We start from the raw sequence: 18,966 nt of genomic DNA, 5'->3' as shown, positions 1-18,966 counted from the left end.
CACTATTATTTTCACTACGAAAATTGGATAAAATTGGCTATAAAACTTAATGTTGTTATCATACCAATACAACTGTTATAGTTTTTAAAAACGATTTATGATCTGCTTAAAAATTTTGCTCAACAAGAATCTGCAGGAAAATAAATTTTAAAACGACAATTTTTAATAACATAATTCGTAAATACATGTCAACTTAATTTTACTCAAATAGTGGGCGACTAGATGAGATATCATCAACATTACATGAATGCAGAAAGAAAATTTTTAGAAAGTAGCACATTTATGGTTAAGTTCATGTTTATTCCTGATACATTATTCATATTAATCTGGCTGGAGTGTAAAGTCGCTGAGTAAAATATAGTTTTTAAGTAAGTATCTAGAAAATACAATGGCAATTTCTTCTGCATTAATACAAATGAAAAATGTTTTTGTGCAAGCAATGGATATTTTGACGCTATTAAAACTGTGAACTTTGGATGCAATTAACGAACAAAGACTATTTCAGTGATGCTGTTTGTCAATTATAGCTTCAAGAAAACAACCTGTTCTAAAATTTTCCTTGACGTTCGATCTTCAGCTCCACCTTGGATTTTTAGGTCATGTATCGAAACCAATATTATATCTGACGCAAAGATGAATAAAGTGAAAGGTTTTTGTTACAATTTGTTAATACCTGTGTGTCAAATATTCGCTGTTGTAAGTATATCAACGTTATGCATTATTATGTATTATTTCGAGAAACTGCGGAAGATACAGTAAATGTGAAAACATAATATAAAATGAACTGTAAGTTGTCGAATAGAAAAAGCTTTCAAATGAGATAAAAATGAAGAAAGCATCAGGGGAAACAAGGTATCGAAAAATAAAAAGGCAGTTTCACGCTCATTATGTAATTAGGGACTTGTTAAAAATCATCAAGTGTCATAAATTTTCAAGCATTTTCGTTGTATTCGCTGCAACTAATATCGGTCCTCCCAGGTAAATTGCAATAAAAAACGTCAGGCTAATTATTAACCGTTGCAGCAAAATATTTAAAACGTAGTTATTTCCCGAAGTAAAAACAATTAGGTGGTAGCAAAAGTGTTTAAAAATCCATTATTATTGTTGTTGATGATATTATTATTATATTAAGACTCATCACATCACTGATCCGTAAATGTTATAAAATAAGCGGGTGATTTTTTTTTTTTTAAGTCTGACAAACGTACATAATACATACTTAGGTATACAGATGTCCTAAAAACAATTTCTAAAGAAACAGTTGATGCAGGTAAGATTACCTACTATAATTAAGAAGAGTTGGTAATGTGAATGTGTAATATTCAGGTATTAGATATAATTACAACTATTGGAACTACATTTTATTGATAACATTAAAAAAAAAGCTGCCGTTTTTTATTCATTTATCCACAGAGTAAAAAAAAAACTTACGTGGCATGTTGATTTTACACTTTATTCAGCACACACAACAAACTTTCCAAACAGAGTGTGGTCTCTTAGCATTCTTCATGTTGATGTACTCCACTCTGGTACAGGTGTAAAAAGTTTAGTGGCATGCGCATAAAGGTTATTCTTTGACTTTCGTTTCATTTGAAAGAGTTTTTAATGTTCCTAGCTAGTTAATAATCGTGATGCACAACCATTGTGTATGTCATAACGAATAGGAGTAGATGAAGGTCGGATGTGCCGCTTATAATAAACAATATCACGTGAATATTTCTAACTGTTGCTCCAAGTTGTGTAAAACAGCGCAATAATTATTATTACTGTATATATCCAGTGCGAAACAGCCGCATGCACAACATATTCCCTTTCAATTATATCATTTCTTGAAAATAAACATTTTATCGCCTGACTAGTGCTATATTTGGGATACGCATCACCATTAATCATCAACATTCGCTTGTCAGATCATAAATAATAAAATATTTACTAGCGATTGTTATCAACAATTTTATGATCTCGTTTGCTACTTTATCTGTATTTACTATGATATCTCTTTAATTATTTATGTTAGACCCCCGAGTTTTTATTTTGTTGTATAACATACGTGGATATTTTCTTATTCTGTTGTCTGTGCCCTTAACATAAAACTTTTTATTGGAGAGGAAAGAATACAGGCTTATTTATTAGGTAGCTAATTAATTGACAAATTATGCTAAAGTTTATCAATTTTAATTTATAACCAAGACCAGATTAGAATAAAAGGGAACTAATTATATTAAGTCAAAATTATTTAAATCAGAAATATTTTACTGGTATTTTTTTTATAAAATAAAAACAATATAATCTTCTTTACAGTTACAATATTATTTAATCAATCTTAATTAAAAAGGTCAATAGGCAATATTTAAATACATTCTTATGTAGGTCAAACTAGTTATGAAAATCAAGTTGATTTATTATTAAGTTCCAAGTAGCACACCTTTTTCAATAATATACGTAAAATCTTCACAAACAAAGTTATTCATAATTTACAGATTACCTCATAGTAGTTGTATTAGAGGCGTCCAAAGAAAGTAAAGTGTTTGGGGTTAGCTCACCCTTTATGACCCTTCTAGAAAATACATTTTTTTAATTTCTTCTGTAACTGCTAAATTTGTTCTTTGAAATTTACGCAGATATTTCTAGCTATTAAAAAATATCTATAACAAAACAAAAAAAATGTTTTTATCAATATACAGAGTGTTGGTAAAGTGCTGCATAAAAATTCATTTTTTAATTGGCAGCCCAACTTTTTCTTTTGGATTCTAAAAGATCAGTTAAGTAGTCGTAGAAACTAGTTGGTACCTTACATAAACATTTTTTGGGCAAAAATCTTATTAAAATAGAAAAACAAAAATTCGATATATTAACACAATTTGAACTGAAATTCTACAGTGAAACAACAACAAAACTATTGTAAATGTTCAAACTGCCATTCATCATACGTTTGACACATACCAACACTTTGTATTCATATCTGAGATTCTATTCAAATTCGGGTCTTGAGATGACCAGATTGTTTGATCTCATAATGTACTTCTTTAGATTTAAATATCTCCCAGAAAAAAAATCAAGCAGCTTTAAAACTGGCAAACGAGCCGGCCGTTCAAACGACCCACGTCGCTCTGCCCATCTTCTCTCAAAAATATTGTCAAGAAACCATATAACTTATACTACTATATTGCTAACTCTTCAGAAGTAACATAGAAACGGTGTTCACGGACAGACAGAGACAGAAGATGCTGCTTTGTGTCTATAAGAGTAACGAGGGTCTGTACGCATGTACACAAAATAGAAGCGAAAGTACGAAATGTCAAAACGCATCCAGTCATGCTATCGGGTCGACTTTTGATCCGCGTACATTTTCTTTTTCTTTTTTTTTCATAAATATTATAAAATAAATACCTACTTATAAACGTTTCCTGATATCTTTTTTGTGTTGATAAACACACAATTATTTTAATGACAGAAACATTATTCTCTTCTTTTTCAGTTCCCAAGCCCTCACTATTTGCGTTTCTTGTAACGTTCCGGACAAACGTGTTTTATGATTTCGTTCCTTGAATTTCCGTCCCGTAACTCCCGTACAAATATCGTTTCGAGTTCCAAGTGGAACGCAGAGTGGAACGTGTTACTTTTGTCGCGAGGAGCACTACAGTCCGCTACTCGATGGTAGCACTACAGTGGAACGGTTCCTACAGTAACGACCCATCTCTACTATCGACTACAACGCAAGCAAGTACGAGTGTATGTGCAGTACCACGTAGTACCACAGAGAGACAGAGCGGTCCGATATTATATTGCTCTGCCGTTATGTTTTCGGACTCTTTTGAGGCCAGTTAGCAATATAGTACTATTGGATATATGCAAGAAACTCTCTCACTTCCACGCCAAAATATAGTGAACCAAGACCTATAAGGTTATATGGTCCTCATAAAAGTAGTTGACCGCAAATAAATACCCCCTTTGTGTGGTTCGCACTAAGCTTACCGGTTGGCAATAAATCATCTTCTAAACATTTCTTGCTCATATTTAACAGGGCCGGCTTTCAAAGCGAGTGGTTATTTCGGAACCCTCAGCGGCTGCAGGTAGTAAAGAAATAGTGGAGTGGTGGATTTTCATATTTAGTGAAAGCTGCCCCTGAACGAAACCACAAGAGCCGGTCGAGCTGCAGTGGACACGTTATTTACGACCCTAAAACCTTTTCTATTGTAAACAACTTAACTTCGACACAATGGGATGATTTTATGATGGCCATATAACCTTATAACTCTTGGTTTACTATACATCTTGTTGGAACCAAATTCGTTGGTTGGGCATTTTATCATTTTAGTGGTTTAAAACATAATAACAATAATAATAACTGTAAGAGCGGGAACACAGTCAAAACCTAAGAAATCTAAATAGCGCGCAATTAACGTTTCTTGAAAAAATCTAACCCACACATTTATTTTGCTGTGAGTATGAGATTCTTGTGTCTCATGATAAAAGTATCGATATAATTATGGTGATTTATGCTCTCGTTTAAAACAAAAGTTAGCTTCATCGGAAAAGAAAATATTATTTATAAACACTAAAAATTAAGTGCACTTTGTACGGATGGTATTTTTCTTTTTAATTAATTTGTTAACAATTGTGCCGGCGGTATTTGAGTTTAAAACAAGTTGTCCGACACACATATACGGTTTTTCTTCGGCTTCTAGTAAATATTTAATTTAGTGTCATGAACAACGCGCGGAATTGTGTTTCATACGCTCGATCCAGTGCTGTCGCGGCGATAGTTTGATTACAAATATATTTTTCTTTTGGACTATATCAACATAATATAACATTTCAAGATCACAAATCTGTGGTCATGTGTTTGAAAAATTAAAAAGGGCATCGAGTATTTTTATTTGAAGTAATATAGTAATATAGAAGTAGTTTTTTAACAAGCTGTAAACACTCCAAGCGACGCACTGGCTACGACCTTGTGGACCAGATCAAAGCGTCCCCGCTACTCGCCGTAAAACACACCTTGCTTCAACTGGGGAATTGCATCCGTAAGATATTTTTCCGCCCAGTGGTCATGAAGGACAGAAGATCGACCTCGTCCAGATAAGTCTCTACAGTACCATGTTGCGAAAAAGTTGTGTGTATTATACTTATTTATTGTGAATCTAGCGATGGGGTATCTATCAGAATTTTGTTAATTCGATAAATCACATGCTTCCTCATGAATTCTTACTTTGGCACCATATCGAACCATCACTAAAATTTCGATTCTGTCGCGTTCAGTTGAATAAATGCACTATGATTCTGATAAGTAATAAATGATAAGGAATCGTTTGCACAATGTGTCCCCTTCTGTCAAATTTAACACCCTCAATAATAATTCGCCGGTTTTTGATTCCAAAAATCTTCTTTTTATATAGTTGCAATTCTTTTATTATTTATTTTCATAGATAAAAACGATGCTTTGGATAGCAGGGCTTCAATAGTTTGGAACCCTTCATCTGTTTCCATGTTTCCAATGAAAATCAAAATTTTGTTTTTCCAAGTGTAATATTAGTTTTCACAAAAAAATGCTTTTGTAAAGTACGGATTTTTTTCTACGATCATTTAACCATTAAAGGAATGTATCAGAATCAGAAAGAAAAGGTTGGGGTTGTCATTAAAAAAAATCGTCAATGACGTCACTTTCCGAAAACTGCTGGCTACACAAAATATATTTTTACTTCAAAAAGTGTTACCATATTTAAAAAAAAGTTGACCTGTCCGAAGATTAATATTGAAAAAATCGCTTAGGTTATGAGCTAATTGAAAATTGGAAATCCACCAAAGTGCCTTGCTTATTTTATTTTTCATTTTGCACTAACTTAATGATAAATATTTGGTGACTTTTTATTCGTTGTACGAACTTCATTTTAGTGTCGATTTTTTCTTGTTACAGTTTTAACGTTCATTAAATTATTAAAAAATGGAATACATTTTTACACTTGAAAATCATATTCTAAAATAATAGTGCTGAGCTTGATTTAAGGAATTCGTTTCTTACTGCATAGGTACTTACCACGAAGCATACAAGTCAATGAACTTTGAATCACTGCCTGCAAATGACATTTACCATTTAGTAAATTCTTTAAAACAAATTAGGCTGATCCTTCACAAAACACTGTAATCAGCATAAAATTTCAAACTAGATAATAATTTGCAAAATTTTTCATCATTCTGTGTGAAATTTTCATAACATAAGTTTGACTTTGCATAGTTCACCACGTAGGTATAATTATGCCAAAATTATCCAAGGGATAAAAATTATAATAGGTATTGACTTTTTTCAGAAATCTGGCTGTCTGAAACGGAGGAATATGTTACCTTTCAAAATTTAAATAACATTTGCTAGTGTAACATTTGGAGATGACGTAATCAAACTGTTTGTGAGATTTTGGTTAGTGTTTTACCATCTACAAAATATTCATGACATACATCTCAAATTTGATAACAATCAATTTAGTAGTTTCGGAGATTATTTGTCTAATAAAAATCTGGACAGACGGCAGATACACAGACAAGTTGAAACTACAGAGGGGCTATTTTTTCGTACTCTAGGGGTCATGAAACGTCGAGAAAACACTCATGAAACTAGCTAATCGCCAGAGTGACTCGATTACAATACTTTCTTAGCTTACGCTAGGGAAGTAATTAAATTTATTTAATTTTTATTTCTCGAGCGTAAGCAAAGGAAGTATTGTAATCGAGTCCGTCGGCCGACTCTCTACTTTTACGTTTTCTCGGCCTTTCATGATCCCCAGAGGACGAAGAAATAGGTCTCCCGTTTCCGTCTGCCTGTCCGTCTGTCCGTCTGTCTGCCGTCCCGGATTTTTATTAGACAGATAATCTCCGAAAGTAGTGGACCGATTGTTGCGAAATTTTGTATTTGTATTAGGAATATCGTGTAGATGGGTTTTAAATTGTATAAAATAACATAGTCCTACACATGTAGTTTATGACTCCGAATTAAGTATTTACCCGAAACGTCCAGATTTTTGGAAAAAAAATGAAAATTATGAAACAATATTTTGCAATTTAATTGTAAATCTGCAAAACCGAATACTTTGAAATCTTGCAGATGGTTTACAGTTATGACAAGCACGATCAATTTTTAATCAAAATATATTTACTTATCCCCTCCAAAAAATTGATGACGTCAGCTCAAAAGTTTGCCGAATAAATCCAGTCTAAAACGTACAAAATGTGATGAGTCTGTACTAACTTGTGATTTATCATTCCATTCATATTTTTTGGATTTGGATATACAGGGTGACTCAAAAAAATTAATGAATGCGTGAATTTATTTTATTGATTTAATCAGGAACTACAAAACCGATTGCTTTGAAATCTTGGAGATGTTTCAAATCATAATAATCATAAGCATGGTAAAATTTTGATCGAAATGTATTTGCTCATCCCCCTAAAAATTTATGACACCATCGCAAAATTTTGCTGGAAAAATGTGTAAAGAATGATGAAATTAATTTTATTGATTAAATCAAGAATTACAAAAATTTAATACAAAAAAGACATAATAGGCTTGCAGTAGTCACGTTCCCGACAGCGAGAGAAGTACTGTCTAAACTCTTTAGACCAATTTTTAATTTAGTGAAATCGGAAAGGTAGACGGAAAAATGTAATTCCACCTCGGCAAGTGTACCTATAACAGCGTCGGCTACGCCTTGGCCATCAAACCTCAGACTCGTCTATATAATAGGCACTTTTTCATCCATCGTAAATAAATAACTATTTATTTATTATGATCCAGCAAAACCTGAATTCTTAAAAATAATTTCAGCTTTCCTATATGCGTTCTAAGATCTTAAAGTCACAAATTAGGTGTAAATAACTCCTGAACTCAAATTCTTCAGTTTCTAGTATAATTTTACATATGTAGATCAGAAGAAGTTAAGTTTGTTAGATTGTTACAACATTACATCCAAATAGTAAGTACTTAGCATGAATAAAATGGATCTCATTTTTGTAGTACAAAATATCTGAGGAGCTTTCAAAGAACAGTGTTATCCTATACGGTACGGCTACTTTTAGGAATAAAGAAGCGAAAATATAGCTATTCTTGGTCTATCTCAACTCCCATATTCGCGTGATACAGACTGTTTTCCCCAAAGACTTCAGTTCTTTGAAAAATTTGGTAACATATACTTCTGACAACGGGAAACCGGGCGGTTGCGCAGATGGGGAGATACTTTTTTTTCTCCCGCCATGAAGAAGAGCTTTCGACGGCTCGGGGAAAGCGAAAAGCTGATTAGTGATTACCACGCTAGCTCCGCAGGTATCCTGGGAACGCAGAGCTTTTTGCCGGTCTCAAAATCAGGTATGGAATGACACGGATCCCACAAGTGGTTGTTGAGCCGATAGAACCGGAGGAGGTAAGTTGTCTCCCAAATTTACAAATTTCTAAAAACCATAGGTAAGTTGTCCCCCGACCGCAGGTAAATTGTCTCCCACACCCAATCCTACATTAGGGGTGGTTTAGTTGTTTAAAACACCTCCTACCCTTAATTTACCTGTTTTCAAATTATTGAGTTGCAATTTAGTTTTGGCAACATCTTAGCATTGTTAACATGGCAAGCTCAGTGCAATTAGTGTATAATGAAAAAGGCAAGGAATTATTACTTGTCGATAATTTCAAGTTTGCGTTTCAAAAAATGTTATCTGGTGGTTCTACAAAAAGGTGGGGTTTTGCTTCGCGAAAATCAAAGTGTAAAGCTTTTTTGAAGACAGAAGGGAAAGAAAATGTCACTGCAACATAATCATCAAAAAATTCCGAGCCCCATAATCAACCGGCAGAATTTTAGTAATGGCAGATAAATACATAATTATATGTATTTGTAAATTAATTATAAATGTTATACAAAAAAGTATAATTTGGACATGCGCATAACTTATTTGTGGCGTGGATGTTACACTACTACTAATTCTTTTCAATAAAAACAGTTTTTTTTTTTTGGTAAAGTGCATTCTTGTATACTTGTCCAAAAGGTATAAGGTTATATGACCATCATAAAATTAGTTGACCGTAAATAAATACCCCCTTTGTGTGGTTCGCACTAAGCTTACCGGTTGGCAATAAATCGTCTTCTAAACATTTCTTGCTCACATTTAACAGGGCCGGCTTTCAAAGCGAGTGGTTATTTCGGAACCCTCAGCGGTTGCAGGTAGTAAAGAAATAGTGGTGTGGTGGATTTTCATATTTATTGAAAGCCCCCCCTGAACGAAACCACAACAGCCGGTCGAGCTGCAGTGGACACGTTATTTACGACCCTAAAACCTTTTCTATTTTAAACAACTTAACTTCGACACAATGGGATGATTTTATGATGGCCATATAACCTTATAGCTCTTGGTCCACTATATATTATTGCACAGTCTCGACGGTCCGCCCATTAGCCTTAATCCGTGTACCTGCGTAACCGGGAGATAATAATTTACCTATACTCTTTTTCTTTACACTAAAGGTCCGGTTCTTCGAACCATTTTCGAACCGAATAGGCCTTGAAGGTTGTGAGTTAGCCTGATCTGGATGGAAGGCAAGGTACAGTGCACTCTTTTAGAGTGTAATGATGTAACTGTTGACGCTAGCGTGCAGCCTCACACGTCTAAGACCCGGGACATATCAGCTTCAACCACCCCTCGACAAATCTATGCGGAAATTTCGCGAGGTGTCAGTATCAGCTCAACGTAGCTCTAGAAAATGACAAAAACAGAAGAAAATATGGAGTATATCCATTGCATTTAAAACGCCTAAGCATTGGCCAGTTCAATTGCCAATATGAAGAAAGAAGACGCCATCCAGAGAATTTTTTTAAATATTATCGAATGTCGATTAGATCCTTTGATGGACTCTTGGAAAAATTTCGACATGTATTTTCACTTGACACCATGGAGCGCAATTCCGCGTGCTAAATTACGCAGCTAAAGTTCCGCCAGATATGTCCCCGGCCTAAGAGGTCAACAAATTCGCCTGCTTGCAGGCTACGAACCGCAAGGCTTACTGTAAGTCTCGAAGTGATTGATGCACTAGTCAGGTCGACCAGTACCCATCGAACTCCTTACTGACGATCCCTACCCAAAACTGGCACATGGAAATGTAAACACGTCTGACCCCATGCAATATTTCAAAATAGATTTAAACTCTAATTTAAAATATTTTTATTGCTAAGCTTTGTGAATGCGGGGGAGTCCGAATTGCGCAATGACCTGAAAAAGATAGATGTTGCGTCTTTTACCAGTCGGAAAATGTCCGAATTGCGCTCACTACCTGAATGCTCCCTTACCGCGTTCTTAGACCCTATTAATGCAGGTAAAAAATACTCTCCATTGGAAAATCCAATGTTGTATGACGTCAATATGGGATATTTCAATTACTTACGTACATATAAATGAACTCCAAAAATAAATTGATGAATACGTAGTTTTAGTGAGGTTCCATTTTTAAGGGAACTCTACACCAAATTAAAATGTACATATAAAACATATTAAGTTCAATTAGTAGGTAAATTACTACCGGATGTCTGGAAAATGGCGGATTAACTCTTCAGTACTTTATATACGGGGGTTTCGGGAGTCCCAAAAAAATTATAAAAAAATTCTTTATGATGTAGATTACGAAAAAACCGTAATTTTATTAACCTACAGTAAAAAGTGCGCAATTCGCACTTTTTGAGTTCGAAAACTCAGGTAGCGGGCGCAACTCGGATACGTCCGTGAATGCCTTAATTAAATTAAGTATAGTTTTTGTTTCTGTTCGGTTTTTAATGATTTGTGCGAGGTCATACTTTTTACTTCTTAAATTATACAGCTACTGAGGCTTACAAATGTTCCTGGATTTTAAGATTTACTTTAAATTTATTAAAAAAATCCATTAATACACAGCTACTGGCAGCATATACAACTAAAATGAGTAAATGCGGGCAATCATCTCATATTATTAATTTTTGATGATGTAAAACTTAAGATAGACACGTATGTCTTTATTGTCAAGTTTGACCTTTCATAGGAAGGTGTATACTGTTAAAGTCATTGTAGTTGAAATCTTATTATTTGTAATAATTTAAAATTAAAAACATAATTTGACTATTGTGACGAAAGCAATAATTTGTATTATTTTTTTACATTAAAAATGAAAAATGATTTTACTTTTACGTAATTGATAGACCTTGAAAGATGATTTACGTCATAATTATTAACAAGAAGTAGTGGAAATAATGACCTTACGCTCTTGAGTGTAGGTTATTGTTTAGTGGAAGTGCTATCTACGTCAGTAGTAGTCTGCTGCCTCATTCCTGTTTTCCAAATAATTTAAGTAGTTTTTAATTTGTAAACATTACGTATTATCGCAGCACTTCTAATTAATTCCAGTGAGATACTTCAGGTCACCTGTTATTGAAAAGAGCAATCGCAAATTGTGTTATTGTGCAAGCAACAATTTAGTGACTAATCTAAATAATAATAATAATAATAATATTTATTCCTACACGTAACACCCAATTACAGGAATAATATCAAACTAACTAAACTAATTCATGACAGTAACTAAAAAAGAATAAAATAAAAAAATAAAATAAAATAAAGAACACTAACTATTGCAAAAGTCTGAGTCTCACAACAAATTGGTGGCGTTTAAGTCATATTTATATATACTTATGAAAATTAGATGGAATACAAGATTTGTTATATACCTCTGTTTATGTGGTTCCGTCTAGTTTACCTAAATGTGGACCCAATAGCGCCTAATTTGTTTTTTGCGCGCGACACGTCTTATTAACAGTTAGATAATTTTGTTCATCATATTCATAAATGAACATGTTACGTTTTACTTTTTTTTAATATTTTTTTTTATATTACAATGCAAATTTATTATTGTGTAATGACATAATTTGTACTGACAATTATAAATGGCGGTGAAACTATGTTTGATTTAACGTAGATACAGATGTTATAAATAAAAACTGTAAAACTATAAATAACAATGGTGTTTATTCTGGACAACACATTTTTCACGTTTATTTCAATGGCATATATTAAGGTGTAAAAAAGTTGTTGTTTGTACGTCAAGTTTTTTTTGTTGAATTATTATATATTTCCAAAATCGTCATGAGGAATCATTACTATAATACCATCCAAATATCAACATGCTAGATAAAATAAACAGATGATTAATATTCTTGAAATAATAAATAATGTTTAGTTAGAATTAGAAAAAATGTAGTAGCTACCGGTCGTCGTTACTGTTAATCTTTAAACTGATATTTTGTGGATGTGCAAACCAGTGTAGATCCATATGATTATCTCCGTGAATTTTTTTATTCATGCTTCAGTTCTCGTCACAACACAACATAAACCTAAAATGAAAATCATTCAAAGTTCAAATGTGACAATACTGCTGTTAATACTTAAGCTGATGAATAAATTAATTCGAAACAATACCATTTTTATTTCCTTTTAATCACTACTAGAACATTGAGCCCATTGGTCAATAACATAAATTAGACCTCTCCATAAAAAGTGTAAGATACATATTCAGTTTAGTAATAAATAAAATGCGTACCATCTCTTTGACTGTAAAAATTAAATTTATTTAAAGTCGACTTCTGATCGTCTTTTCAAAATATATAAATTAATTACTAAATATATTTTTTTATTTTTCGCTCAATAGTAGTTAACGTGATAGTTATTTAATGTAAGCGAGTTACACTACTCGGTTTTGGCGTGAGTAAAGTAGGTTCATAATTTTTTGTACTGCTTTCCAAAATTTAATTTTGTAATAAATAATAATTTTAGTAATATTACCAGTCCAGTTGTTCGTGTTTAGGTTGGCATTAGCCTTGTCATTAATAAGTGTCAAATGTCACATTCGTAAAATCAATTTGAAATCCGAATTTTCAAGGCAAACGTTTACCTACTATTAAAAAAGATGAGGGAAGCCCCAAATGAACCCATTTTCAAATTATGCAGATTTGTTGCCAAATAAATTTGGAAAGGCGTACGGATGCTGACTTTCAGTGGTACTAACCCAAAATTCATTAGGTAAAAATACCCTAAATATTGAACTTAGAAATGCATTTTTTACATATATCTAATAGTACTATATTGCTAACTGGCCTCAAAAGAGTCCGAAAACATAACGGCAGAGCAATATATCGGACCTCTCTGTCACTCTGTGGTACTAAACAGTACTGCGCATACACTCGTACTTGCTTAATTTGTAGTCGATAGCGTGACTGGATGCGTTTTGACATTTCGTACTTTCGCTTCTATTTTGTGCACATGCACACAGACCCTCGGTTCTCTTGTAGGCAGAAAACAACATCTTATGTCTCTCTCTGTCCGTGAACACCATTTCTATGTTACTTCTGAAGATTTAGCAATATAGTAGTATTAGATATATGATTTTTTACCATTTTAAACTGAAACTGCCGAGCTATAACATTAGGACAATATTTTTTTCAATAATTAATTTTGACACGTTAATGTATTTATTTTATAATAATTACAGTTTGGAGGTACTTTGCAGCTCTAGATTTTGAAAGAAAAATTCCGCTTTGGTAAAGTCAGATGCAATTTCACATTTTCAGGGATAATAGTACAAAAAACTGTTTACTTTAATTTTTACTTCTCGAGCGTAGGCTAAGGATGTATAGTAATCGAGACCATTGGACGAATTGCAACTTTTATGTTTTGTCGACGTTTCATGACGCCTACAGTGTTAGACACGGAATCTCCGAAACTGCTGGACCGATTGTTATCAAATTTTGTATGTATGTGTATATTAGAAGTATCATACAGATGGTTAAACGCTAACCAAAATTTGGGCTAATCATCCCACCAATAACAAGATGATGATGTCATCTAAATGAATTGTATTTTAAAATGATTTGACTGTTATACAAAAATATACTCCTATACTTGTAGTATACGAATCCGCCATTAGCTTTTTCGCTAAACGTTCAAATTTTCGAGTGTCTATTTACAACTAAAAACATTTATGCCATTGTTTAATTTCATAGCCATGTGAATCCTTTAATACTAATTTATCTGTAAATGAAGCTACTTCTAATACATAAAGCTGCTTCCTGATTCAGATATATTAAATTATTATTATTATTAATATTATTTACAAACTGAAAAAGCGAATAGAAAATAGAATTATACCAAAATTTAAACCCACTGAACGCGTTCCGTTTACTAGGAAATTTATTTATTTTGTGCTTTAATAATAATTACTATAATTTATGTTTGCTTAACACATAATGGAAATCTTTAGAAGTTACCCGTTTCTATTATTTCTCAACTAATGGAAACTAACTTAATTATATTCAAATTAAATTGTCATTGTTGTTTGTTACTCGTTAAGTAAATTTGTTTCATATTTCTCTAATCTGTATTGGTGGGTTACGTAAGATGTACATACCTATACAACTATAATTTACATGTTATGTTATTGACTTAAGCGATTTTGCATACATGCAAAGCAATTTGCAGAGAGTAAAATGCTTTGTGCAGATTTATGAACTAATAATTTAAATATATATAATTAGGAATGCTAACTTCACCAAGGATGACAAATATAATTACGACCCATTTAAAGAAGAAAATAAAATAAATATCATATTTTTAAACCAACGTTTTCTTAATACTTTTTTAGAATGACATCATCAGCTTTCTAAAGAGGATATATAACTTAATAAAATAAAAATTTACGATAGATCATATGCGTAATGTTACATGAATACATTATAAAACCACAAGTAAAAGAACATGTCCAATGCAGTCGAGGTTTACTGTAAATTTTTAGTAAGGATGAACAGAGAAACTTTGGTTAGTGTTGGAATATTTCCATGGTAGTTTAAAAATCGTCAGTCGACAGGCAGACGATACGCTGACAGAAATGGGAGACCAACACTTTCGCATCCTACGAACAGTATGAAATCGACTATCGTTAAAATTACCCTAGACCGAAGCTCTGAAAATATAAATAGAAAACTGAAAATAAAATTGTAAGTGATCGTGTTTAAAACTACATTAATAATTCCTAAATTCTAGTCAGACATACATTCTTTGGAAAAAAATAAGTAAGCAGGTGTTGGCAAGGCAAGTAATATTTATTTTACTAATGCAGATAAGTTTACCTGTAAATACCCTTTTTAAATGTGCAAACAAGGAAGGGGTTACTGCAGCGATTTAGCAAGAGCATGCATCAGTTGCGCGTCCCACTCAGAAAAATCTGTAGGTGGTGTCCCACCGGACAATTCCGCGCAGCGGTCAGAAAGATTTGCATATAACTCGAAACCATAGCCATACCATAAACATTATATTGCTTGTCGTAGTCAAAGTTGCCAACTGGTGGACAATTATCGCAAATGCGGATCATTTTCTTACTGGTGAATTCTGTGTAGAGCCTTGTAAACACCGAATTATTTCGGACATTTTGTTAATAAAGCACTTAAAGCAACGATTTTATCTCAGTTTTACTTCGAGTAGAATCCACTATGAATTAACTTATGTAATTTATAAGAAATACTTTTTGCAAAAATAGATCTACTGATGTTTTTATCCCTGTATTGCTAGACTTACATTGGTAATTCAAATTAATTTTAGCGCGCTTCAAACAACTGGTGTATGACATCACATCCAGGGAACTGAATACACGGCAACATTGGGCGAACGTCGTTTTACCGGTTTTGTGTTGCAAATTCGTGTTTTATTTTGAGTGTTTTGTATTGTTCTTCGTGTATTTTAACTTTTTGCGCAATAGTGCAATATATACTTATTTGAACAATTAAGTGACTATTCCACAATAACGAGAACAAAGTGTTTTTAACCAACATGTTTTAGGTTAGGGTTAGGTTTAGGGATTACAAATTATTTACGTTTAAGTTGAGGGGGTGGATAGTTTTTAAAAATTTAAGTTTCTTTGACAGGAGTTTTTTCAAGGTAAAGTAAAAAATAAATATCATCATGAAACCAAATCGTAATAGGCACTCGTTTTGTGTTAACAGTTGAAACGTCAAATTTGAGATTTTATCCTGGAAACAGTATCTCTTTACCTCAGCATTCATAATCATCTTGTGTACAATGCCTTGAACACAGGGCCATGCTGTTGGTAATTTTTTTTCCGATTTTAAGTTTTATTCCCCATTAGTTTTCGACGATCACTCACTTCTGCAATTCCAAAGTCATTCAGCACCCGAATTTTCTCCCCCCTTTAGAAAAAAGGTGAAAACTTAAATCAGGATTCTTTTTTCTGTCGATGAACAATTAAAAACGGAACAAGATTGTTTACTATGAGCCATATTTAGGTTAGGTGCGCTGTTCACCTCTCAAATAACCGAACTTGGCACAACCAAACTTAACAGGTCAGCAAATTGTTGATGAGAGTCCTATAAATTGGAACAGGGTATAACGAACCGAAGGAAATCACAAGAAAACTTGCTTCCAAACTTGTAAAACACAGGTAAACACACCAGCGCTAACACGAACATGACCTGTTCATGACGTCAGAAGGCAATTTAGGAGGCTTCTTATCAACCAAATACCTGCAGCCTGCAGACAATTACAACCTTATAATCCCCTATTTGTGCGCAAGTGTCTTATGACCTCATCAATATTTTTGTAACATTTTGTGTAGATGCATGTAATACTAAGAATAATGGTACTGTATTCCCAAATTTTGGGTAAAATGGAGTAAGTCGGTTCCTGAATCTTGAATTAATCAATAAAATAACGAAACAATTTAATCACGTCCGCCATGTGCAATAGCAGAGGTGAAGTTGAACCGAAAAATATTTATAAACACTCGTAATTTAAGACAAATAGCGATAACTCTTGTCGAAATTGTACACGTGAGAGTAAAACAGAGAAACTAAACTAAACGACATTTTCTACGAATTGCAATAACCGGATCACAATGCGATGGTCAGACTTTTTTATTGCTTCCGCTTATTTATTAAATGAAATGCTACATTGTATTTTGATTTTCGATGTTGTAATTCACATTTAGTTAATTATAACTTGTCTGGGACTAGGGGAGGCAAAAATTTCTCTATGAGAGGCTCAGCTTCACTGGCCTCCCCCAAGCTACGGCCTTGTCTAGGAGTCACGAATGTCGAGAAAATAAGAAAGCACTGAAGTCGCCCAATGGGTTCGAGTGCTATACTTTCTTAGTTCAATAAGTAAAAGTGGCCTCTCAACAATAATAACAACTTGAAGTGCTTATATTTATATACTTATACTTACATAGGAAGAATGTCCCGTCGAAATTAGTTTGATTTGAATGAGTTTCTTGCCTCAACACAAATTATTAATTAAGCCACAATCGAATAAAATGTTCTGAATATTACTGTAATTCTTATTTAACCATTATTAAATAAAGACATGAGCCTTCTCACATTTTCGAGAAAATCCGGTGACTCGTTCTTAATTTGATCGATAAAAAATTAGAGAGTGGGTAATTTTATAAAATTTATTTTATACAATAAAAAAAGAAGGTTGGGTGGTTAGACAGATATATTTTGATTAAAAATTTACCATGCTTGCGATAGCCTTGAAACGTCTGCAAGATTCAACATTCGATTTTGCATTTCCTGATTTAATCCATAAAATAAATTAACTCATTCATTAATTTTTTTTGAGTCACCTGTGTAAGCACTCCTAAAATAAAATGGTAACGAGTTTGAAGGCAGCACAAATGCGCAAGTACGGCGGATAAATTTTTGTTGTGCAGTGTTTCGAAATCACTCAGAGTGTTATTGTTAAGTACGTGGCAAATTGTAAACAGCTCATCTGAGTTTTGTTGGGGACCCAACTAGACAAACAAAGTCATAAAAATTCCAAAAACTATGATGATTTTTTTTACATGAATGAGATGACATCAAATGTTAACGACTCTTATTTTAATTTATTATTTAAGACCATTTTAAATAGATATGTAAAACTTAGCTTACGCCACTTATGTTTTTTGGAAACAGAATGAGAAGTAGGTATCAACGTGCGCCACAAATTCCATAAACTGGTTTTATTTAAGGGATAATAAAATATTGAATAGTCTTTGTTACTTTTTATTTCTATGTAATTTTCAGTGATTTGTTCTATGTACAGAGTGAATCAGCTAAAAGGAGACATCTCGAATAACTTTTTTTTTATCGCCAAAAGTAATGATATTAAATTTGGACGTAGAGAACAATAACCCGCGTGCATACGTCAACTCACTGCTTTAAAAAAAGCAACGGAAAAAGTATATTACAGAAATGCCATTTAACTTTTTTTTATTTTTCAGATTTTGCAATTTTTTTATTTCATTTTTGTTTGTGACGATTTTTTTTTTATTATTTTACCTTCTATTAATTATTTCATGTTAATGAAGTGTTGCATACATAGAACTCACTCATCTTTATTTATAAACTAAATTTCATTAACATAGGTTCATAAATAACAAAGTTTTTCGAGAGCCTTCAATGTTTGGAAACGTAAAAAATCACAAGACTCTTTTATTGAATTCAAAAAACTCCGTGCACAAACACGTCTTATCATCAAAAGAGCCAAACAAAACTCCTGGATGAGCTTTGTTTCCACCCTTCACAGCAATACTCCTACCAAGGTAGTATGGGACAGAATTAAACGTATTAAGGGTAATACTTATCAACCGGGTCCTGCGCAGATAATTTCTCACGGTTCTGTTATTGATGACAATCAAGGCATAGCAAATCTTCTTGCACAAAAATTCGAGACGGCCTCAAGCAATGCAAACTGCACCCCCGCCTTTTTATCCCACAAAAACCAAGTCGAATCGTCTTTTGCGCCCCCCCAAATCGATTCAGTCCACCCACTCAACAATATTTTTTCCCTGGAAGAACTAGAGAATGCACTTCAAGCTTGTCCCAATTCTGCTGCAGGTCCAGATGACATACCTTTCATCTTTCTCCAAAA

The 18,966-nt window shown here is 33.1% G+C and overlaps 1 protein-coding gene across 2 annotated transcripts in view; it reads right to left on the bottom strand.

The window, feature by feature from the left end:
* The window catches only part of LOC135130359 (alpha-tocopherol transfer protein-like), a 50,828-nt gene that overhangs the window by 16,626 nt on the left and 15,236 nt on the right, over positions 1 to 18,966 (bottom strand). The window contains exon 1 of one of the 2 annotated variants that reach the window (XM_064057727.1): positions 1,432 to 1,604. The exons of the other annotated variant lie outside the window; for it this stretch is intronic. Within the exon in view, the coding sequence (XP_063913797.1) occupies positions 1,432 to 1,438 (7 nt within the window). The 5' untranslated portion in view covers positions 1,439 to 1,604. Of the gene's footprint in view, positions 1 to 1,431; positions 1,605 to 18,966 lie in introns of those variants that run through there. 2 annotated transcript variants of the gene reach the window in all.

This window comes from Zophobas morio, unplaced genomic scaffold (assembly GCF_036711695.1).
Source record: "Zophobas morio isolate AGI-343-1 ecotype UQ-CSIRO unplaced genomic scaffold, CSIRO_AGI_Zmor_V1 ptg000017l, whole genome shotgun sequence".
NCBI classification, from domain to species: Eukaryota; Metazoa; Arthropoda; class Insecta; order Coleoptera; family Tenebrionidae; genus Zophobas; species Zophobas morio.
Note: the sequence above shows the minus strand (reverse complement) of the source record. Positions and strands in the feature narration are given on the sequence as shown.